This window comes from Marmota monax, unplaced genomic scaffold (assembly GCF_021218885.2).
Source record: "Marmota monax isolate L192 unplaced genomic scaffold, Marmota_monax_Labrador192_F-V1.1 WCK01_AAM20220418_F8-fsc00065, whole genome shotgun sequence".
NCBI lineage: Eukaryota > Metazoa > Chordata > Mammalia > Rodentia > Sciuridae > Marmota > Marmota monax.
In genome coordinates this window covers 7895041-7920511 of record NW_026694038.1, presented here as the reverse complement: position 1 = coordinate 7920511, position 25471 = coordinate 7895041, and the positions used below count along the sequence as shown (strand labels likewise).

Genomic DNA, 25471 nt, shown 5'->3' with positions numbered 1-25471 from the left:
GTAGTTTAAACGTCAGAACTCAGACACTGCTCTAAAGTATTAAAAGACCCCTCCTTGGGCTGCTGGAAAGGTTGGCGGAGATAGACTTTAAAGGCAGTCATAACAAGTGAAACTTGTTCTGCTGCTGTAGATTCTGATTTATAGCTTAGGAAAGTTGTGGAAGTCTCGGGTTTCAAATTCCCGTTGCCACTTTCATTGGTGCTTGTTAAATGTGGTTTTGAGTCTTTTTATCCCCCTTCCCTGACCCAAATTGCTATTTTTCAGTTACCAATATACAGATATACAATGCTTTTCTTACAGCAGTGTAGTTTGCAGAGTTCTTTTATGCGTTCTCAATGTTTCTAGGAACTAAATGACCTACGTATTGTTCCCATTTTATAGTTGAAGACCTCTCTGAATCATTTCAAGATACACTGTCAAACCTAGACTAAAGCTCATAGCTTCTGAGTTTAGATCCCAAGGTTATCTAACAGCACAGCAGCATTAGTAAGTCCCCATCAGCTGCTTGTAAAATTATCTTTAGGAACAATCTTGCTAGTGAATCCTTAAAATTATTAGGAGCTATTTTAATTCAAGATTTTAATAATTGAGATAGTTTGAGTTGATTTTTTTTTTTGGAGGTTAATTCCTAGTGACAGTTTATCATTATGTATTGCTTCATTTCCATTATTGGTATAAAAGTAAAGCAATTTGCAACATTTCTTCCTGTTCCCTACCAGTCTTTTATCCACAGAAAAGTATTGGTTTATTATGGACATTATTGAATGGTTTTATGTTTTTTTAGTTATCTGGACAACTTTGATGGAATACTCTGTAGATACTAGAAATGATAATTTCTTGCTACCCCTCATGTAAATAGGATGACTGCAATTATTTTTATAGTTGGTGATTTTAAAATTATATTCTAATGGCATCACTGTTTTAATCTTCCTAAGAAAATATATTGCCCTGAAACAGACTTGTTTCATGTAATACATTGAAGCCTCTCTTACCAATTTCAATCACAGCCTCTGCACTCTGTCAAGTTGAACCTGTGGGAAGATGGTTTGAAGCTTTTGTTAAGAGGAGAACCAGAAATGCTTCTGCCTCTTTTCAGGAACTGGAGGATAAGAAAGAGTTATCAGAGGAATCAGAAGATGAGGAATTGCAGCTGGAAGAATTTCCCATGCTGAAAACACTTGATCCAAAAGACTGGAAGGTATTTAATCAAATCTTTTTCTCAGTCAGTGCATATTGACATAGGCAATATTCCCATGATTTTCCATCCATGTTTTTAAGTGGTACAAAATAAGCATAATTGAGCCCTTTTTGATTGTTAAGCCCAGAATTGGGATAGCACTAGCCATAGTAGAAATCCAGAAAGCTTTCACAGGAAAGATTATTTTTAAGCTGTCTTCAAAGGATGAGTGGCAGTTAGTGAATCAAAGAAAACTAGATAGGTATAGATATAAAGGAGAAAGAACATGTTCCACTGTAGAGGATTAAAAATGAGTCAAGTGGGATACATAGGGATGGTTGTGAGGAATTAGGCCTAAAATGTACTCTAGACCAAACTCTGTTGTATCCTTTTTATGATATGCTGAAGAAGGAGTTAAAATTTTATTTTCAGGACAGTAGGAAGTCATCAAGTTTCTAAGCTAATTGTAGAAAAATGATTTTCCAGAAAAGTGCTTGAAAGTGGGGACAGACCTAGAGGGAGGAATGAATAATTTACTGAGATAGGGCTGGTGCAGTAATCCAAGCCTGTGAATAAGGAGATGAACTAAAATTGTGGCTGGATTTCGAACAAGAAGAAACAGATTTTATTTATTTATTTTGAAGACATAATTGCCAGGCCTTGGTGACCTTACTTGTATGGTACAAGAGAAGGGGAGGTATTCAGAAAGTTTTCAGCATTCTGACTTAAGTGACCTGCTGGAGTCAGTAACCAACACTAAGCTGTAGGATGAGGAATTTTGTAGAGACTGTTACCTGTATCCAAATTTAGCTTTGTCAAAAATTGAGGTTCTAGGGGCTGGGATGTAGCTCAGTGGCAAAGTGTCTGCATTGCATTTGCAAGGCCCTGGGTTCAACCCCCGGTTCCAAAAAAAAAAAAAGGAGGTTCTAGCCAGGCATGGTGGAACCACTTGTAATCCCAGCAATGCAGCAGGCTGAGGCAGGAGGATTATAAGTCCAAAGCCAGCTTCTGCACCTTAGCAAGACCCTGTTTCAGAATTTTAAAAGCTGGGGATGTAAAGCTCATTGGTAAAGGATCCCTGAATTCAATCCAGTACTTCCGGGGGCGGGGGGGGGGGGGGAAGCTCTAATAACCACATTGATATAGATGGTCTGTGACCCCAAAGAGATACTAGAGCCAAAGACATTTGAACTCATTGGCACAGGGTGGTAGTTGAGGCTGTGAGAAATTGAATGACATCAGTTGTGGAGAAGAATATAGACAAACAGGTATTATATGTGTATGTTGTGGAATTAGAGTGCCTGAATTCGAGTCTGTTTCCATCACTCTGTGCACTGAGACCTTGGGAAATTTATTGGACATCTCAATGTCTCATTTTCCTTGTTAAAACAGTTAAGATTATTAACAGCTTCAAGGTTGTAATGGGGATTAATGAAATGATACATATAAGGCATTTAGCGCTTGGCACATGATAAATGCTAAACAAATTGTGGACAATAAGATTCCTGTGTCTTAGGTTGTTTTGAGGATTAAATGGGGTAAAGCATGTGAATAAAACCCTCAAGAGAAAAGCAAGTAAGCACTCAGAAACTGTTAGCTGACTCTCCTGTCATCAATTTCAAAAGAAAAGGACTGAACATTGAAGAACATGGTTATTTGAAGGGGTAGGAAGAAAAGGAACAGCAAAGGATACTAAGGAGGATTGAAAAAAAATAGGGAAATAAAAGAAATGTATTAGTTCAACAAAGATTTGTTGAATTTTAGGCACTATACTCTTCTAGAAACTAAGGGAGGAAGAAGTCTCAAGAAGGAAAAAACATTCATCAGTGTCAACTGCTTCAGAGAGGGGTCGCTCACAGAACATGAAATGATGAAAGGTCATTGAATTTGAGAAAACAAGTATACATGGCTTCATTGAAAGCTATTCTGGTAAAAGGACTGAAAACAAATTTCTTGGTGGGTTGAGGAGTGATCAGGGAATGATGATGTAGAGATGTAGGTATGAAATACTGTCATTGCTGGATTGTAAAGAAAGAGAAGATAGTAACTTGGGGTGAAGGCAAGGTCAGGAGAAGATAAAATAGGGGAATGTCGAAGTTAAAAAAAAGTCTTAGGTATAGAAATGACATAAGAAGTAAATGACATCAGAACATAGTAATGGTTGATTCAGTGTTCAATTCATTATTTTTATTCATCAAGTATGAATCAAGCCTCTGCTGCTTGTCAAACACTATTATAGGTACCAAGGATATTATGCCATACAAGACAGCATTGTTGCTTCCACATAGTTTATGTTCCATTGAGCAGACAAAAAATAATGCAGAACATGTGTCCAATAAGCTCCAGGCAAAGAATTAGAATAGGGTGATATGAATAAACTGTCTAGGTGACTAATTTAGATTGAGTAGATGGGAAAGGACTATGAGTTGACATTTAAGACAAAACATGAATGATTTGCAAAGATGTAAGAGAATATTATTGCATGTAGAGAGTTTATGCAAAGGCAGAAAGAAGAAACTGAAAGAAGGCAACTTGCTGTGACAGAGGGAAGGGCAAGGAGTAGTGGTCAGTGGAAAGCCATTAGAGCATTTTAAGGCCTGGTCATTTTCAGGAACTTTGGAGGAAACAACAACCAAGTCGAAATGCAGGTCTCATTTAAGCTGAGACCTAAAGCATAAGAATGGGGTAGGTACAAGGAGAATATGCCAGGCAGGGAGAAAAACTTAGGAGGCCTTGAAGTGAGAAAAGCCTCAGCATTTTCAGTGAACTAGAACACCAATAGAGGGTCATAGGCCAGGAGGTTAGAGAGAGGGAGTTGCTCTATACCTCTGGCCATCAGAAGGGAGGTCTGTACTAGAGTTAGTTGGGGGTCTTCAGCATGTACCGAGTGTTAGGTATTATATCATCACGTTGGATAAAATCCCCCAGAGGCCTTGTTTGCACATTTTATACAACGTGAGAGATAAACCCCAAAACTGATCTTTGAAAGTCTTCAGGAAGCCAGTAAAGGTGACTAAAAATGTCTGCTGGAAGGTGGAGGGGAATGTGGAGAATGGATTCACATTAACTCTTAAAAGAGACAATGTTTCAAGGACAGCCAATGGAAGTTGAAGTCAAGTGAGAGTGAAAATACCTATGGAAACAAATCTCAGCACCTGTGGTGAGAATGGTCAAAGCAGACTAGATTGAAGTTGAAAAATGAATGCAAGAGGATAAGAATGTGGTGTGAACAGCTTTCTCAAGAAGCTTAACTGACAAGCAGAACTTTGGGGAAGGATGGCCTCAGAAGGGTTTTTAAGGATGAGAGACAATGGCATCTTATGTATTGATGAAAACAATCCACTTGAAATTTAGAAGAAGGTGAAAGATGCTAACCTGAGAAGCTTAGGATGGATTTCAAAACAAAGGAAGCTGAAATAATTCATCATGACAGGAAAGGCTTTCTCAATTGTGAAAGTAGGGAAGGAGAACATGTCCAAGTGCAAGGAGGTTGGTAGATTCTGACATTTAAGTAGGATGATACTAATTTTTAATGTTTTTTTTTCAGGTATAATTGATATACAAAAAAACCCTATTATACATCTAATTTAGTTTGGGATAGCTTCACTTTTTAGTTAAGCAGCAGTCACGACTGTCAGCTTGGGGATGGAGAAAGGTGTGTGAAGTATGAGGGAAGGACAGAATGTTTGAAATAGCTAGGAAGTAGAAGAGTGAACTGATTTCCAGACATAATAAAGGATCTATCCATGTGATGTTCGTATCTTGAATTTGAAGGAAAACTAGTCAGTCCTATTTGACTTTTTTCTCCAATGTTGTGTGCCCTCAACTCCTCTTCCTCTTCACCTGATAGCTGTCTTCATTCTCCAAGACGGAATGCACAATTTGAGTTCTGTAAGGAGCCCTCATTCTAGTTGCTACCTCAGCTTATAAATTCACTAGATGTTAACCAAAGGAGAAATGAAAACAGGTACTTCCTATCCACAGACACCTTTTCCCTTAGTTTGATTTTTACTCAGCCTACCTTCTTTACTCCACATGGTTCCTCATTTTGTGCTGTCATTGTCCACTGACCCAACCAGAGGAGCTACTGTAATGCTCCCTTTGGTTCTGAAATATTCCTAGATGTACCTTGATTTCAGAGGGCTACAGGGTATTAATAGATGTTGAGAGAGAAAAGTGTACTTTCAAGTAATTTTAGAAAATGCTAGGTGTTACGGGCCTCTTTGTGTTTGTTTTCCTTTTTGTAATTGGAGGACTTTTTGGAGCCCTTATTAGGCTTATGTGCGTACAAATTATCAAGAAGGCTATACAGTAATTCACATTTCTGAAACTTACATGACCAGAGATCCTATTTTATTCAGAACTTCTCACTGGACTCCTGCCATGAAAGTTTCTCTGTGGGAAATACTGTTTTAGGGTACCATAATATAAGGGATAGGATATATCACTCCGTTTCAAACTTGACTCTCTTGTGTCTTGTCAGAACCAAGATCATTATGCAGTGCTTGGACTTGGCCATGTAAGATACAAAGCTACACAGAGACAGATCAAAGCAGCTCGTAAGTACTTAGTTATTTTGAAGTAATTATATATTTGTTATAGGAAATGTTATTTTGAAAAATATGTAGGGTCATAATCTGTTGCCATAACTCTACATTTAACAATATGTGTAGTAATTGTCATAGCAATATAAAATGTAAGACCAAGGTCTCCTTTGCCTTCATAACCAGAAAAAAATTAATGATGTATGGACTTTCTCATTAGGGATAAAAAATCAGTTTGGGTGTGTGCATGTGTGTGTGTGTGTGTGTGTGTGAGAGAGAGAGAGAGAGAGTGAGTGGGAGGGAGGGAGGGAAGGAGAGACAGAGAGAAAGAAGTGTGGGGGGCAGGCAGGATAAAGAATACTCCAATAGCAAGCTATTAAAAATATTTTACCTCTCTTTGGAAGTATGGGCAGCTGTATTTAGTGGGGGCCCTGCTTTGTTTCTTTGGTTTTTCAATATTATTTAGTGATTTTAGGTCATACCTTTGTCAATATCACCCTTTCCTCTGCCCAAGAGTCCAGTGCTTTGTTATTATTTTACTTCGCAAGATTAAATATCGGGGGAGGAAAATGTTGGGAACTGAGACTTCATATACCTTAGAAAGACACCATCCTTTAATGTGCCTAAATGTCCTGTTCTTTTCATTTCTGTGGACATAATTCCTTAAACACCTTGATTAGTGAAGTTTAATGAAAAAGGTGAAGGTGATTAGTTTTCTGTGTTTTATCTTAGGAGAATGTTCTGCCCTCCACTGTAGAGAATGGATATTGAGGTCAGAGGAGGTAAGATTGTGGCCATTTGGAAAAGGAATAGGGAGTCAAGTCCAGCCAAGAAGAGAAAGTACTGTGCTTGGATGAACATGGCTAAACAAGAACTTACGTTGAAAAATGCTGGTTGAGACTTAGTTTAGTAGATAAACTTAATTTTTCCCATTAATGCTTTTATTTAGGAAAATCACAAATGCTTTTTAGTAGTGAAGGGATTTATCAGATTATTTTATACTTATTACTGGATTTCTTAAAAGGCTGGCATGATTTTAGACAGAACATATGTTAGTGTATACAAATAGTTATTGCAATATACATAAATGCCAGGAATTACCATGGGAAAGTATTTGCAGAGTCTTACTATAAAAATAGCATATAAGTACTGCATATGTCATGACGCACACAAATTTGTAAAAAAAATTAGAAGTTATTTTTGAACTATGAAAATATTTGCCATTTTAAAATGAAGGAATTCTTTTGTCTTTCTCTAAAGGATAAAAAATGAGCAAAAATTATAAAGAAATATTCATTTTATTTTTGTTAAGGCCACACTTTTTCTTGACAAAGTAGAAATTAATTTTTGAGTATTCTGTAGTGGAAGTCTTACAACACCTGTGCAGATTGTTAACCATAAGAAAGGAACTGTAATTTATTCCACACCGCCCTGGTTGAATATCAGTATTTATTCAGAAGGAGAGTGTCATTTTCCCTACCTCTATAAGCTATATAGTTCAAACTAAACAGTTTAAATAGTTCTGTTAACTAGAGAAGTATAAAATAGACCGTTGCTACTTACTGCTTTCTGAAAGTCTAGTCAAAAAGTGAAAATGCAGTTAGTGTTTGCAAATTCATGATTATTATAGTATAAGCATAATAATACGTAAGATCTTTTGCGTTCTTAGATCATATTACAAACGGTAGTATTTAAATTGCGTGTAGCTGGGCATGGTGGTGCATACCTGTAACATGCCTGTAATCCCAGTGGCTCAGAAGGGTGAGGCAGGAGGATCACAAGTTCAAAGCCAGCCTCAGCACTTAGTGAGGCCCTAAGCAACTGAGCAAGACTGTGTCTCTAAATAAAATATAAAAACATGGGTGGGGATGAGGCTCAGTGGTATTGGTTCAATGCCCAGTACAAAATAAATTATGTAATTTTGTTCTTGAGGTACACATTGGCAAATGGTGTGTAGGTTTTATAATATTTTTAAAACATGATGTTGAGCAAGAGAAGCCAGATACAATAGCATATTACAGGTTTCATTTGTTTGAATAATCAGATAATTTGGATATTCCAGATTTATTTGTGATATTTTAAACTAAAAACTTTCAAGCTTTTTAAAAATAAAAATATATTTAAATGCTTTTTAAAAAATATTTATTTTTAGTTTTTGGTGGACACAACATCTTTATTTTATTTTTATGTGGTGCTGAGGGTCGAACCCAGTGCCCCACGCATGCCAGGCGAGCGCTCTACCGCTTGAGCCACATCCCCAGCCCTAAATGCTTTTTTTAATAGTACCAATGTGATCATACAATAAAAGCCCCTTTACTGGTGTAGCCTCAGAATACCTGAGAAACTTGTTTTTCATGGGGGAGGGAAGGGAAAAGAAAACCTGAAATTACTTATTTATTTTTCCCTTCCTTACTGCAGTATTGGGGATTGAACCCATGAGTGCTCTATCACTGAGTTACATCCCCCAGCTCTTTTTATTTTTTATATTGAAACAGGGTCTTGCAAGTCTCCTGTCTCAGCCTCCCTAGTCACTGAGATTATAGGCAATGTGCCTGACTGAAATTTCAGTAAATGTATAACAGCTGTTCCCAGATTACTTTTTTTTTTTTTTTTTTTTCAAGTTGGCCAGTCTTTTGGCTCTCTTTACATTATTTTCTTAAATTGGGTAATATCTTCAGTCCCTCCTAGGGACAGTTTTATAAGTAGGAATGTAGAAGCCTCTAATACACATGGGTGACTAAAGATGATCAGGCAGAAAAATCAGTGTTGGAAAAAATAGTGCAGCCTAAAAAGAGACAAACTTGATCCTTTTTACAAAAAAAAAAAAAAGTAAGCTATCTTTCAGACTTTATCCTGAGGTTTAAAAGAAAACCCAAGAAGTGTCTGTTGTCAATGAAATACGAAGATGCTGTATTACAGTGAGGTCAGCATTGCAGAGGGAGATTAGGGAGAAATAAGTAGAGGCTGCATGAAAACTAAAAACATGAGAGCAGAATATAAAATTACAAAAAATTGCTGATGTATAATTAGAAAATACAGTAAAGTCAGGGACAACTTTAAAGAATGTTCCCAAGATTCAGATGAAAAGAATAACGAAATGCAAGATGTCCCTAAAGAAGAAATAAGAAACAACTACAAATTAGAAAGCTTAACCTAATTTTTAAAAATATGTATGGCTTGAGATTCAGAATATATAGACAAATGACTTAGGTTTCACTAATCATCACACACTTCAGAGTCAAAGGAGAACAACAGGCTGTGCTGCAGGAATCCATTTGCTGGCAAGGGGGGAAGAGCACTGCATAGTGAAACTTAAGGCTTTCACTGGCTACATGACAGGGGTCATAGCTTGTGCTCATTATCAGCAGTTGTGGGGCACAGTGATTGTGCCCATCAGTGGTGGGATAAACATGTTTCTGAACTTTCCAGTAAAAATTGAGTCATGAGCTTCCAAACATGATAATTTGGTTATCATGAAAGTTCTGTGAACTGGGCTGGGATTGTGGCTCAGCAGTAGAGCTCTTGCCTTGCATGTGAGAGTCCCTGAATTCCATCCTCAGCACCACATAAAAATAAATAAAATAAAGGTATTGTGTCCAACTACAACTAAAAAATAAATATTTAAAAGAAAAAGTTCTGTGAACTACCTAATAACATTTAATAAATTTCTGTTCTGCTTGAACCAGCTAGAATTTTAAAATGCCTGTTTTCCAGTGCTAGTAGAGAAATGACTACCTAACTAGAAGGAAGATCTTGGACTTCAGGAAAACAAATGTATATGTCACACTTCTGAACCCTTGTAAAAATGAGTAAAAAATTTCCACACAAATGTTCATAGCAGCCTTATTCAAAATGTTCATAAATAGGAAACCACCCTAATGTTCACCAACAGGAAAATGGATAAGCAAACTGCTCTTAGAACATAGAATCCTACTCAGGGATTAAAAAATAACATTACCAGTATACTCAAGAGTTTCAAAACATGGTGTTGAGCAGGAGAAGACAGACACAATAGCATACTATAGGTTTCATTTATATGAAGTTCAAGAACATATAAAAGTAATCTGTGGTGATATAAATCAAAAAGTGGTTGCCTTAGTTGGTAGGGGATGGGAGTCACCTGGAAAGGGGTACAAGGGAACTCTGGGTAATGGAAATGGTGTACATTTCTTTTGGTTGTAACTGTAGTTGCATGTGTATATACAGTTGTTAACTCATTAAATTGAATACTTAATATCTGAACATTTTGCTCTTAAAATGTATTTTTTAAAATTTTATCTTAACCGGATGAATAAGATGCAAAACAAACCAGAGAAACAATCACTGGGAAATTTTAAAATATTTGGGGGCCTAGAAAAATTAAAATTGTATTTATGAATGCAAAAGTAAGATTAAGACTGTTGCCTGTCAAAACTTAAAGGAACGGCAACTAGAATTGTACCATAGCAAGTTCATTGCCTTAACCTATTATGTTACTTTCTTTAAAACAGGGGAAAAAATAAAGTAGACTTTCAATTCATTGTTTAAGAGAACAACACTAAGGAAGATGGAGGAAGGAAATAGAAGAGATAAAACAATATTCCAAAATGGGTTTTATAAAGAAGAAAAAAACAAATCAAATAGTGAAATATACAAAGGATGAAAACCATTATAGAAGATACTTTTAATTGAAACTACTCTTATATGCAGTGAATTTGAAAATTTCAGTAAAAACTGAAGAAGAAATTTTTAAAGTTACCAAAGAATTATCTTCTAAAAACCATTTTTAGGCCCAGGTAATTTTTCAGGTGAATATTTCATATGTTAAAGGAATTGAAAATGCTCATGCTGAACATAAACTGTTTTGGAACAGTTCATTTTGTTCTTCCTTTTATTTATTTTTTTTTTCTTTTTTCCTGTGCCAGGGGTTGAACCCAGGGCCTCACTTGTACTAAGCATGTGCTTTGCCTGTGAGCTACACCCCTAGCATGGAACAATTCATTTTGTGAAATTAATGCAGCCCAAGTATGAAAACTTAGCAAAGAGAGCTCAAAAGAAACTATGAATAAATCATATTTGTAACACCAAAAAATAAATAAGTTAAAATGTAGCAAACCTATATTTTTTGGCAGTTACCATCAAATATATTAGATAGCTATAGTCATTTTCAGGACAATCCTGGGGCAATAATGAGCAATCAAAACAAGCCCTTATAAAATTTGCTGTGATAAAGGAAACATTACAAATCAGTGGAAAAGGGAAGTATTATTGATTATATTAGGATTTTAAGAAATGACAAAATTTTAATACCTCTTTGACTATTGAATTCCAGAAAAGATTTAAGGGATTCATTGTTTTTAAATCTAAGCATAGGAAACATTTGTGATACTAGAAGAATTATAAATACTGGAAAAAGCTATAGAGGAAATGATAAGTAATTGTATAAATAAAAATGAATTTTAAAAAACGAACAACACCATTTGGGGGAAAACATTAGCAACAGATATTGAATGTAAAGAGTTGCAGCATGCACATAGGCTGAGGATTCATAGGCTGCTTGGATCAGAGCCTGACTTGGCCAGAACTTTGTGCAGGTTGCAAAGATTGTGGTTGCTTAACTTCTCTGTGTCTCATTTTTCTCATCTGTGAAATGAAGAAACAAATAATGCTTTTCTCATAGTTATTGAGATAAATAGGCCTGGCTCACAAATGCTCAATAGCTAATATCTTATTGTAAAGTGACACAAACTAAGGATAAAAACAGATAACCCTTCTATCTATAGATAGATGAAAGGTACGAACAAAAAATTTTGAGCACCAGTGATAATTTTATATCAGTGATATTTTATATCTCTAGTGATAAATTTTTTAGACCCTGTGCTAGTTAAGATTATGGTGGAAAGGATGTACACATAAAAAAATGAAATAGTTTAATTTTTGGAATGCACCTTGTTCCTACATTTTTATTCACTAATTTCACTTCTGTATAAATTTATCTTCAGAAAAAGAGTCCTAAATGTGGAAAAAATAGTAATATTCAAGATGATTCAGATTAGAAACAATTCCAATTTCCATCACTAGAGAAGTGCTTACGTTATGACAATTCTATTTGAAATGCAGTCCTAAACAGTCACTAAAAGGGAAGTTTGAAGAGTTGACAAGAAAAATGGAAAAAGGCAAATTATATAATATTAACTTAAAACAAAAACAATATAACTTTATACATACAGTATGATCACACCTAATTTTTTCTTTTCTCTTGTTTTTTTTTTTTTTTTTTTTGCAGTGCTGGGGATTCAACCCAGGGCCTTGTTAATAAGCAAGGGCTCTACCACTGAACTACACCCCTCAGCACTCCTAAATTCTTTAAAGCATATCCTTAAGGGAAAAAATAACCTATGTATAAATACACAAAAACATTATATATTTGTCTTTGGGTGCTGGCACTTTGGCTGATTTCTTAAAATAATTGTTTCAGTTGCTCTTTAATTTTCACACTTAATAAGCACGCATTTCACCTTGGAAGGAAAGATTTTAAAATTAGCATTGCAATTTTGGAGATGGTCTGTATTTAGCTCATCCTTATTTTTGGTTTTGATGCCTGAAGTGACAAATCTGACTCATTTTGTAGATAAAGCAATGGTCTTAAAACATCACCCAGACAAACGGAAAGCAGCGGGTGAACCAATAAAAGAAGGAGACAACGATTACTTCACTTGTATAACTAAAGGTAAGAAAATATTTTACAGTCGGAAATTTCTGAAAGTAATTTTTATTTAATAAATGCTGGGATTGGGTTTCCTATGTGTGATATAGTTCATTTACTATCACATGATATCTTTAAATACTTTTAATTATACCAGGTTATTTTTTATTTATTTCCCCAAAGCCTCACTATACAAAGTGAGGTTCCCCCAGCCAGCAGCAATAACACCTGGCAGCTTGTTAGAAGTGCAACATCTCAGGCCCTGCAACTACTGATTAGAATCTGCATTTTAATGGATCCCCAGATGACTCTTACCTGAAGCTTATACAAGCATTGTATTTAATGATGAGACTACTAAGATCTTTTGCCTATCAGTTTCTTTGTGAGAGTAAATTGTTCCTTAGATCTTTTGCTAATTTAAATTGGGGGCTGGATGTGAACTAAGTGGCAGAGCACTTACCTAGAATGTGTGAGGAGGCCCTGGGTTCCATCCCTAGCACTAGGAAAAAGTAATAATAATTAAGCTAATTATATCATTATACAATAATTATTTATTGCTAATTTACATAGCAATATGCTCATTAAGCAAGTTAACACAGGTAACCACCATTTCTAAATGTTTCCTAAATGTGATTTTATTATTTTTTATTTTTGTGGGTACCGGGGATTGAACTCAGGGGCACTTGACCACTGAGTCACATCCCAGCCCATTTTTGTGTTTTATTTAGAGACAGGGTCTCCTCGAGTTGCTTAGCACCTCACTTTTACTGAGGCTGGCTTTGAACTCAGGATCCTCCTGTCTCAGCCTCCCAAACCACTGGGATCACAGGCGTGCGCTACCATGCCCAGTGTGATTTTACATTTTGATGATACATGTTAAATAATTATATGTGCATTTTTCAAAATTCTTCATCTTAGCCCACTCATATTACACATTACTCTAGAAACCTAAGAGCCTTCCATCTTTTACAGCCATGAGATCCATCAGTTAATTTTCTTTTCCCCCAGAGTATTCATCATCTTTTTTCAGTTACTGTTTAAAATTTTTTTTGTCACTTTCCTATCAGAAGTACTTAAAGGAGTTGCGTCCACTCATATCCAGAAGTGCTAGAGCTGTCCTTACCTAAATTAAATCCTCCCCACCCCCCAAAATTTTAAATATGGAAATTAATAACTTAAAAGAGGGGGATATTTGTTTTCTCTTAGAAAAAAAAAGGGTAAACTTATGGTGCTATAATCTTGCTTTTTTTCCTGGGGTAAACTTAATAGTTCTATAATCTTGCTTTTTTCCCCCTCAGCTTATGAAATGTTATCTGATCCAGTGAAAAGACGAGCATTTAACAGTGTAGATCCTACTTTTGATAACTCAGTTCCTTCTAAAAGTGAAGCAAAGGATAATTTCTTTGAAGTGTTTTCTCCAGTGTTTGAAAGGAATTCCAGGTGAGTTAAAGCATTTCCACTTTTGATCATAAAAGCCTCTATTAGCTTGCTTTGTGCAGTCCTCCAGCTTTTTGCTATTTTCCCCTGATATTAGTTTTATTTATAAAATTGTTTCCATTGTCTTGTCCTCCTCATCTTTTATTGAGCCCTTCCGGTAAACTTATCTATAGATAGAATTTTCTATAGATATATATATCTATAGAAAATTCTATAGAATAGATAGATTCTCATTTATTTTGTTCTCTAAACAAAATTCTACCTTTCCATAGTGAAATTCCTTTATCGTTTATGGGATATTTTCCTTTGGCTGAAAAGTTATATCTGGCTTTATGTAATGTGATATTGAAAGTTAGGTGATAGTACTTTTTTTTTTTTTAACTTCCTCTTTATCAATGGGTACACTGTTTGGCTCATTATGAGTTAAAAAAAAGAAAGAAAAGGGCTTATGGTCCTTTTTCTTCTTCTTCTTTTTTTGGTACCAGGAGTTGAATCCAAGGGTGCTTAACTACTGAGCCACACCCACAGCACAGTCTTTTTTATTTTAATTTTGAGACCAGGTCATCTCACTAAGTTGCTGAGGCTGGCCTCAAACTTGTGATTCTCCTGCTTCAGTCTCTATTATTGAGATGACAGCATGTGCCACCACACCTAGCTTGATCCTTTTTTTTTTTCCCCCCATATAAGATTATCATAAGGCATCTCTGACAAAGGATGATTTACATTTAAGATTAAAGCATACATAATTTATTTCAGTAAAATGTTTTTTATAATAGTATGCATAGTGTCAGTATTCTATATTTTTTGTTCCCTCAAAGCCTGTTTTGGCTGTGCATTGGATTCATCTGGAGAGCTTAAAAAAACTTTGTACTGACTATTGCTTGCAGAGAGATGCTGATTAACGGTAGGAATTTTTAATCCTCTCTGGTGATTCTACTGTGCAGCCAAAGTTTTGAACCTTTTTTTTTGGTACTGGGGGTTGAACCAGAGGCGCTTAATCACTAAGCCACATCTCCGGCCTTTTTGAAATGTTTTATTTTGAGACAGGGTTTTGCTAAGTTGTGTAGGACCTCTCTGAATTGCTGCAGCTTGCTATGAACTTGGAATCCTCCTGCCTCAGCCTCCCATGCCGCTGAGATTACTGGCATGCACCTGCAACCAGCTGAACCACTTATTTAGTAGTTTGTGATGCGGCCTACTGGTTGCTCCTCTCTGTCTTCTCACATTTATTTTAAAACAGTACTGAAGGTGATATAAAGACATAGCTTTTTTTGTTTTGTTTTGTTAGTGGTACTGGAAAGATGGAACACAGGGACATTCTACCCCTAAATTACATCCCCAGCCCTTTTTATTTTTTATTTTCACTAAGTTGCTTGGGCTAGCCTCCAATCTATGAACTTCCTGTGAGCTGGGATTACAGGCATGTGCCACTGTACCTGGCTAGGATATAGTATTTTTGTGTGTAGTGATTTAATAAAATAGAAAACATGGGTCAGTAGCAGCCATAGAGTCCTTTTCAGAGGTGATGAGTGAAATGCCAAGCCTAGAAGTCTAGCTCTTAGGCACAGGTGGTGATGATAAGGGATGAAAGTTTGTTCTTTCTGTAAATATTAGCATTTATTTTAAAGGCCAGGCCTTACATTAGTGTTGCTTCTGTGCTACCTATTTAGGGGAAGGAGTAAGTGAGCTTGGGGAAAAAAGGCTAGTTGCCATTTTTTCCTAACCTGTCTGACAGCTACTATATCATTGTATCTTGGGGCTGGGAATATATCTCAGTGGTGAGTGCAAGGCCATAAATGCAGTTACCAGCACTACAACAAAATCATTAAATTTTTTTGAACTGAAGATAACCTGAAAGTTATTCCATTGTCTCTTGCCACCTTCTAATCCACCCTTCCCCTCACATTCTTCACACCTACATTGTTTGTCATGAGACTGTTGACCTTCCAACTCTCATCTTTTAATTGCAGAGATTATAGGGGAGGGAGGTTAAAAGGGATTAGTAAAGGCCCTTGTTGTTTTTAATAAATTAGGCTATAGGTAGAACTTTTGTGCAAAATTTTTCAGTTAAATTTTTCTTTTAATATATCAGATGGTCAAATAAAAAAAATGTCCCTAAACTTGGTGATATGAATTCATCATTTGAAGATGTAGATGCATTTTATTCTTTCTGGTAAGTAAATACTTCTATGAAGTTGTCATTTTTTTAAAATATTCAATAAGTACTTGATGCTTTATAAATTAATTGAGGGATGGGTGACTTACTGAACAAAAAGCACTGTTCCAAAATGAATAAAGGTTTCACATGTTTTATATCTTCTCTGTGATATTCAGGCTTTTATGAGTGTTTTACTTAGCTTGTTTTCTATTAATGAGATCTAGGTAACAAGCACACTGTAGCAGTTAAAAAATAAAATCATTTGAATTCAATGAAAATTAACACATTTTCACTTAGCAATTTTCCCATTAAAAGTGTTTGTGCATTTGAGGAAGACATTGCTTTGTGTCCAAGTTTATTGATTTTCAGTAAACAATATTTAGCGCATTTTATTGTGTATTGTGTTTCCTTACTAAATATTTAGTAAATAATGGAAGCATAAATTCACTGTAGGAAAAATTATGTAAGATTTAGTTGCCAGTTCAGTTGTCTATACATTCAGAAATAAAATAACCATTACTGGTTAATAACCATTACTTTAAGGCTTCACAGAAAATGAGAGTAAAGGCAGGGAAAACTTAACAAGTCCTAGGCAAGAGAGAAACAAACTTAAACCTAAGAAAGAAAAAGGACAGTGAGGTGTGACTTCTTTTTTTTTTTTTTTTTAACTTAAGCGTGATGAATGTATTTTCATACTAAATGTGGAGTCATTTAACACAAGATGATGACATTAAGGACTTGAGCATAGTATTGGTTTAATACCAAAGGGAGGGAAGGAACCATTCAGACTAACTTATTTACTTGCCATTACTATTTTTTAAAATTATATGTATCTAACTTAATTTTAAAAGGAATGTTATTCTGTGTTAATTTTTTTTTCTATCTATATTAGGTATAATTTTGACTCTTGGAGAGAATTTTCATATTTAGACGAAGAAGAAAAAGAAAAGGCAGAATGGTAGGTATGCACATCATTAATAAAGGAATATATTCCTTTGGTACCTGTGATAATATAAAAATAAGGTGTGTGTATATGTATATACACACACACATATACAAATATATGCATTTGTGTGTGTGTGTGTATTTTCTCTTGGTGCTGGAAATTGAAAGAAGGGCCGAGTATATGTTGCACATGTGCTTTACCACTGAGCTACATTCTCCAGTCATTATTTTCTCTGACACAGTATTTTGAAATTCCTCTATATAAATTAAACTAGATGGGGCCAAAAGAGTAACTGGTTAGGCTTATGCTTAAGAAATTGCCAAGAGGGCGGCACACACCTATAATCCCAGCAGCTCAGGAGCCTGAGGCAGGATTATCACAAATTCAAGGCCAGGCTCAGCAATTTAGGCCCTGTGCAACTTAATGAGACCCTTTCTTATCATTAAAAATATAAAAAGAGCTTGGGATGTAGCTCAATGAGTGGTAAAATCCCTCTGGGTTTATTCCCTGATTACCCTCCTTGCCCCAAAATTGCCAAGATACCTCAATTCAGCAAATTTTTCTTTCGGTTGCTTAACCTAGGTTTTATTATACTTTTCCCAGAGTACGGAGGAAAATTCTTTTGACATGCATGTCCAAGAAAACTAACCAAAATTGATAATAAACAGAAGCACACTTCAATGTTAGTAGTGATATAGCATTGTTAATTTTGTAAGACATTATTACATATAAATTTATAAAATATTACTCTTTCCAGTCATAATTTGTTTCCAATATTTACTATTATATAGTCGTGATGAGAGAAGATGGATTGAAAAGCAGAATAGAGCAACAAGGGCACAAAGAAAAAAAGAAGAAATGAACAGAATAAGAACATTAGTTGGTAAGTATAATTAATGTTTTTATAACTGATGTTTAAAGTTCTTTAAATGTTAGAATTTAAAAGATTCACTAATTTTTTTGGGGTAGACAATGCCTATAGCTGTGATCCAAGGATAAAAAAATTTAAGGAAGAAGAAAAAGCCAAGAAAGAAGCAGAAAAGAAAGCAAAAGCAGAAGCAAAACGAAAGGAACAAGAAGCTAAAGAAAAAGTAAGGTGACATTTGATTATGTTGGACTTTAAATATTTGTTAATCATTGAAAATTAGTTAAAATAACTATTATCTGGAAGCAGGAAATTGGGTACTACTATAATTGAATCTTAACAAGTTGGTAAAATCAATAGTTAGATCTTCCTTAATAGCAAATAGTTATTGAACAAAAACATAATCTCATATAAATATTTATGTCATAAATCTGACTTTATATTACGCTGATTTCTAACATGTTTGTTTTGTTTCCTCATAAATGCTTGTAGAACTTTGGTAGCTTGCTTTCCCTCCTAGTTCAACCTTCAATTTTCAATAAGTTGATGAGCCATTAATTTGTTAATTTCTAATTAAAAGATTGAATTTTAAAATCATTACAGAGCATTTTGAAATTCTAATTATCAAAACAATTTTGCTCTTCGTTTTTAAAGCAAAGACAAGCTGAATTAGAAGCGGCTCGGTTGGCTAAGGAGAAAGAAGAGGAGGAAATTAGACAGCAAGCGTTATTGGCAAAGAAGGAAAAAGATATCCAGAAAAAAGCTATTAAAAAGGAGAGGCAAAAACTTCGAAACTCATGCAAGGTATGTCAGACTGACATCAGGCACCAGTAAAGCAGGCAGCTGATGAAGCTTAAAGATTATTTCTTTTCTTATATTTTGTTTTTAGATTAATTTTTTTCTATTCTGATTCCTCATCCAAATTCAGATCTGATTTTCTCAGTGTTTTTTTAATAGTTGATTTAAACAAATTAGAATTTAAATAAGTCACTATAAAACCTTCAGTTATTGTAACTTCTAATTATATTTCTTAACACCCTCTAATTCTGTCACAACCTACCTACCATCACTTCTCCCCACCACATGGCCATGTTTGTTGGAGAAACCAAATTATTTTCTGAGAACGTGCAACAATTTGGTTTTAGCTGGTTGCTTCCTAATGAACAAAGTTAATTTTTATCTTAAAAAAAGTTTCTTTGGAAGTTAATACTTTTATCTTTATCTAAACAAAGGGATATCATTTGGGTGAATACTGGTAATTTTCATTCAAATACAATTTTTATTAAACATATTGATAGAAAAACCCAAATTTCTTATTGTAATTTTGTGTAAGAGGTATTCTTACATTTTTAAATTGGTAAATTCAGAGAGCAAATTGTACTTTATTAAACTGTGTCAAATAAGTATATTTATGAAATTCCAAGCTACAACAGATTGCTACAAGAGAATATTCTGTACTCTACCACTGTAGTTAAATTCAAGAAATATGTAAATGCTTAATATGTATAGAAAAATCATGTTATCTTTCACATGACCATCCAGAAGGCTTTAGACACTAGTATGTTTAGTATAAAATATCCTAAACATTCAGTTAATAACACAATTGAAATTAACCAGCCCCTCAGGTTGGGGAAATAGCTCACTTGGTAGAGTGTTTGTCTTGCATGTACAAGGCCCTGGGTTCAATCCCCAGCACCACAAAAAAAAAAAAAGAAAAAAGAAAAAGAAATCAACCAGCCCCATCAGTAAATTTAGAAAGAGAATTAATGAAAACACAAGTACTGGTTTGTCTATTTAGGCATTTTAGTAAACTAGGAAAATTTAGAAAAAAAATGAAGTATTCACAGTTTTCCTGGGTGGAAGATTATTTTTAGGAGAATGCAGTATATCAAAATGGTAAAGAGCATGGACTCAGGATAGGCTGTCTGGGTTTGAAGTCATTCTCCACCTATCACTTACCACCTGTGGGACCCTCTGGAGGTTACCATAATAGTTAGTCATAGGGTTGTGAATGTTGAGTGAAATGATTCACATATAATTGGCACATTCAGCGTATGATGAGAACGTGAAAAAAAAAAAAAGACCAGATATCAACTAGAAAGTGAATAATTCTTAAGAGATTTTGCATAAGTGAGGGTACAAATTCTGATATTTAGTAACTTTGTTTTATTCTCCTTTCCAGCATGAGTTAATTTATTCAGTCATCAAGTATCTGATGAGCATTATACTGGGTACCAAGCAATTTTAATTAATGTGGGTATAATGATAACACAGTCCTTGCCTTCAAGGAATCCACTGATTCCTTGTAATAGAAAACGACAAGTAAACAAGCAATTCGAACACTTCAAGATGAGCATGAGCACTAGGATGAAAAGATACCAAAAATGTAGTGAAGGAAGGCTTTCTCTTTAGTAGCATTGAGCCAGGCAAAGCAGTGTGTACACCAGATAAAAGACTGAGGAATATTGAGTGAATTCAGATATGCAGAGATAATGAGGTTTACTGAGTGAGAAACACCTGAATATGTAGGAGGAGCAAGGTTTGAAGGGCTGTTTAATATGTCTTGCTAAAGAGTTTAAATCTGATCCTGAGTTGGTTTTGGTTAGAGTGTTCAGAGAAGATAAGAGGCACAGAGACTAATCAGGAATTTTTGGTACATTCCAATCGGTGTGGCTTGAAATAAGGTAGAAATGGTGGGAATGGGAAAAAGTAAATGAGAAGTATTTTGGAAGTATAATAGGTTACTGACTGTTGGGACTGATTGTATATTGGGGGCAGCATGGGAGAAATAAAGTTTATAGATACCTTGGTTTCTGGCATGGTATACTGGATGAGTAGTGATAGCATCAATTGAAATAGAAGACAGAGGAGGAGGCAAATGATGAGTCCAGTTTAGGGCACATTGAAACTATTGGGACACCCAAATGAAGGGACCCTGGGCATATAGATCATATTATAGAGTTCACAAGCAGGATCAACACAGACTCATGCACATCTTGTGGCATTAGAAACCGTTCAAGTAGATTAGATCACTCTGGGAGAGAATATAGAGTAAGGAAGGTAGAAGTTGGGACCCTAGTGAACACCAGTCCTTGAGATACTGCTATAAAGGAAGAGAAACCTGAGAAGTAATCAAATCGCTAGAAGAAAAATCAGTAGTGCTTTTAGAAATATCAGCAGTAAAAGAAGTATTGAGACTTTGATGAGATCCAAATCAAATGGATCAAATGGGCAAGAAGAAGTAAGGAATAGGAGGTATGTCAGTAGCAGTTTAAACATGGAAAGTATTTTCCAGTTACTTCCTATAATCCAGTTACATTATGGTGTTCAATTCTGAGCTTAATATTTCGTTAATCATTTTTTGATACTATCTCCTGTCCCTTAGCAGGATATATTATTATATATTTCTTTAATTTCACATTTTCAGTAGACTTCTCAGTGAAGCACATGTGGGAACAGGCAGCTGAAAAAAGGATTTTAATTTGAGTCAGCCTACACATTTCTTTAACTTTAATTGGTTCTTTGAGGTCCACTTATACCTTGATAACATTCAGAAGGTATTGTTCACCATCTCCTTTTCTGTTTTACTCCCCTGCCTACACTTGGCATAATGCCTTTTCTTGTAAGCTAATAATAATGGAGACCACTGGACAGTATGCTGGGAATATAGTCAGTAATGGGCACAAGGACATTGTATACATCTACATGAAGAACCTCCTGAAAAGTTTATGCTTATCATCATATTTATGTTGTATTTGCATCAGTGTTATATCAGTAGATAGAAAATAAAAATGTTTGTGTTTGTGTTTTTAGACCTGGAATCACTTTTCAGACAATGAGGCAGAACGGGTTAAAATGATGGAAGAAGTGGAAAAACTTTGTGATCGCCTTGAACTAGCAAGGTATATGTATGGAACAACTATTGAAGTCTTTTTTGGGACTTAAAGTTTCTTTTTTGTATGTGGTGCTAGAGAATTGAACCTAGAGCTTCATGCATCACATGTTCTACCACTGAGCTATACCCACAAGTCCTCATTCCTTTTTTCTTTAGCTTACAGTGCTTGAATGAAACACTCACATCATCTACAAAAGAAGTAGGAAAGGCTGCTCTGGAAAAACAGGTAATAGAAGAACATGTAATTTCTACTTATATTAAGCATTTAATTATTTTACCTCACCCTTCTTCACCTAATACTAGGTTACTAAGGGTAAAGAATATCTGATTTCTCTTTGTCTCCCAACTTTGTTTTGTTTATATAAAGTGCTGTTGTTGATTTAAATTGGATTTAGTATGTTTTTCATACTAAATGAAATAGTAAAATGTTAGATTTGTGGTATCTAGCACATTAATCACTAGTTTTTTTTTTGTTTGTTTTTGATACTGAGTATTGAACCCAGGGATGCTTCACCACTGAGCTACATTCCCAGTCCTTTTTATTTTTTTATTTGGAGACAGGGTCTCAATAAGTTTCCTCAAACTTGTGATCCTCTTGCCTCAGCTTTCCAAATTTGCTGGAATTACAGGCATGTGCCACCATGTCTAATGCTTTAATCACCAGTTTTTATAAAATAATGTTAAAAAAGTAAATTTTTAATTTCCCTGAATATTTTCAGAGGATAACATTTAGAACCAAAAGATTTTTGTTTTGTCTAGTATATCTTTCATTTTATAGATGAAGAATCAGGCCTAGAAGTTAAATTCAGTTCAACAAGTATTAGTATTCTATAGATAAAGCGTATGCCTAGGCATTCTTGGAGAAACACCTAATGCTACTGCTGCCACAAAGGGATTCAGAAAGTTATTCTGAAAGTAAAGCCTCAAGGATCAAAATATGGAGGACCTATGCTAAATGTCAGAGAGAAGGGGCAAGTCCACATCTGAATAGTCAGAGTCTCAGTGAAAGGTCTGAACCAGCCTTGGAGGAAGGACAGTGCTAAAATGGAAGGTTGAGAAACAGCATAAATTGTAAAATAGAGGTAAGAGTAGAAAGTTAAGAGGAGTGGAAAATGAGGTTGGTTATGAAGAGAAGAGCCATAACTTTCTGTTTAATATTGTGACCAGTTTCTGTTACTGCAAAACCTTTGAATTGCAGAAGATTCAACTTTATACTAATTATTTGGCATTTATGGGTAGGATGCGTCGGGTACATAGAAAATAACTAGTTTTAATTATATCAGTAAGGATCTGTACTATGAAAGATGGGAAACAGGAAAAGCTTTTCAAAATTAGAATTACAGGGACTTCATGACTGGTTCTAAGGATTGAATGAGAGAACTGAATTAAAGATGGCTTCATGATAGCTGCCAACAAAAGTCTCATGCACGTTTTGTAAAGGAACACCTGTGGAGGAATACCTGTGAGGAAGTGCACAAAGAACAGACAGAGACACAAAAAGTAAAGCAGTTAGACAGGATGGAGTGGATAGGAGTGAAATGAAATGGTGAAGAAGAAATGCAGAAGTGAAGTGTCCACTCCTTCCTGCCTGGGAGTTTATTAACTCAAAGAACACATACCTCCCATTACCATGACTATATTCTAATTAGTATTTCTTTAACCAAAGTGCTAGCTAACTGAGATAAGGTCCAGGTTAATACAAACACAGAGCCCCTTCTCTCCAAGGACATTGCTAAGGAAACCAGATAGTGCCTGCATAGTTGTCTTATTACCTCAGAGGGAAGAGGCTCCTGGGAATCAGGGTGCCAATTACTCCCTGGGAGTTTGCTCACCAGGGGAACACTTCCCTGGCTGTTTGCACGGTCAGAATACCTACAACATTTGAAGGTAGACTAGAAGGTACAAAGGATAGAACTTCAAGGTAAAACGGGACATGTTCCTCTGTTTATCTTTTTGTGACAGATAAGTGGTATTATTTGCTAAGAGTGTATATGAGCTTAAAGAGAGGTTCATTATGGCCTTGTGTATGATAATCTAGTGACCGTCAACTTGACAAAGTTGTGTCTAAAGCATAAAGAAATCTCATGACGTGAGTATTGGGCAGGTCAGTCTTTGGGTGGCTGTTGGTTCTTCAAGCAGACCTATGCAGCCTGGAAGCCAGAGTGAAAAGCTGATATCAGTTTGGCCTGGGAGGAGTATAGTGTCAAAATGAGGATGACAAGAGAATTGAGTAAAATTTAGAGTTAAGGATCACAAAGTCCCAGCCAGAAAGGGTGTGTAGAGTACAGGATGCTTTAAGTCCCTGACTCATCTATAATATTTGTGTAGATAGAAGAAATAAATGAACAAATTAGAAAAGAAAAAGAGGAAGCTGAGGCTCGTATGCGACAAGCATCGAAAAATGCAGAGAAATCAACTGGTGGAGGTGGAAGTAGCAGTAAAAATTGGTCAGAAGATGATCTGCAATTGCTAATTAAAGCTGTGAATCTCTTCCCTGCTGGAACAAATTCAAGGTATTTGTTTTCATGAAATTTTTCTTCAACACATACTGGAGCCCAGAGATAGTGTCAAAAATCCAAATTGCAGCAATGATTATAGCATTAATTTGCAGGGGTAAGCCTGAGTCTGTAAAAACCGCCTTCTATTAAATTCTGTTTAACAATGCATTTTTAACCTTATTAGTCTTATCCATTACACCAGCACATACATACAGCAAGATGCTTTATCAGTTAGTTGCTCCCCACCACAAACCAGAGCTTATTTTTGATTCTAGGTTGAGCACTCAAAGAAGCATTAGAGACCCAGCCTCTCTTGTTATATAGAAATGGAAACTAAGGCTGTTTTCAGTGATCTCTCCTTTTCTTAAGAAGTATGTCTTAAATTGGCAGTATACATAAACGTGTGGTTTTATTTTTGTTGGTTTATACACAGAATCATAAAGTTTTAGCATACTTAAAATCAAGATTATAGATAGTTGATTTCAACATGTGAAAAACAAGAACTATATAGTCCAGGCAATAGTAAGGTTGAGTAATAAATTAGACCACCAATGTATAGCAATAAAAACGTAATGGTATCTGTTTTGGTTTTTTCTTAATATTACTAAATTCTTATGTTGATTGTTGTAGATGGGAAGTTATTGCTAATTATATGAACATACATTCCTCTTCTGGCATCAAAAGAACTGCCAAAGATGTTATTGGCAAAGCAAAGAGTCTTCAGAAACTTGGTGAGTGACAGTTTTGAGAAATCAGTTTGGTACCTTGAATACATTGTTTTTAAGTAATTTTTTGTAATTTAATTAAAAACTAAATGATGGGGTTGGGGCTGTAGCTCAGTGGTAGAGGGCTTGTCTAGCATGCATGAGGCACTGGGTTCAATCCTCAGGACCACATAAAAAATAAAGGCATTCTATCCATCTACAACTACAAAAAAATTTTTTTTGAGATGTTTTGTTAATGTTACGACATTTTTTTTTCATTCCTCAGACCCTCATCAAAAAGATGACATAAACAAAAAAGCTTTTGATAAATTTAAAAAAGAACATGGAGTGGTACCTCAAGCAGATAATGCAACACCTTCAGAACGATTTGAAGGTAAGTTCTTTTTAGAAGTAGAAAATGCTAGCCAAGATTCCAGGCTATTTAAGGACTTACAAAACCTGGGGTCTGTGTTCAGAATGATTGGAAAATAAAATGTTTGACAGGAAGATGTAAAGCAAGCATTTTTAGACAGTTGCATTATTTACTTCTGCTGACCATTAA

General features: G+C 35.3%; 1 protein-coding gene across 6 annotated transcripts in view; it reads left to right on the top strand.

Moving 5' to 3' along the window:
• The window catches only part of Dnajc2 (DnaJ heat shock protein family (Hsp40) member C2), a 30617-nt gene that overhangs the window by 2003 nt on the left and 3143 nt on the right, over positions 1-25471 (top strand). For 2 of the 6 annotated variants that reach the window (XM_046464131.2, XM_046464130.1), the window contains exons 2-15: positions 1008-1198; positions 5661-5736; positions 12332-12430; positions 13705-13846; positions 15936-16016; positions 16894-16959; positions 17739-17830; positions 17917-18038; positions 18467-18616; positions 21626-21714; positions 21864-21933; positions 24036-24220; positions 24836-24936; positions 25196-25303. In XM_046464131.2, the coding sequence (XP_046320087.1) occupies positions 1166-1198; positions 5661-5736; positions 12332-12430; positions 13705-13846; positions 15936-16016; positions 16894-16959; positions 17739-17830; positions 17917-18038; positions 18467-18616; positions 21626-21714; positions 21864-21933; positions 24036-24220; positions 24836-24936; positions 25196-25303 (1414 nt within the window). In that variant the 5' untranslated portion in view covers positions 1008-1165. Of the gene's footprint in view, positions 1-1007; positions 1199-5660; positions 5737-6453; positions 6504-10211; positions 10497-12331; positions 12431-13704; positions 13847-15935; positions 16017-16893; positions 16960-17738; positions 17831-17916; positions 18039-18466; positions 18617-21625; positions 21715-21863; positions 21934-24035; positions 24221-24835; positions 24937-25195; positions 25304-25471 lie in introns of those variants that run through there. The other 4 variants (XM_046464133.2, XM_046464132.2, XM_046464135.2 and 1 more) reach the window with 3 other exon arrangements.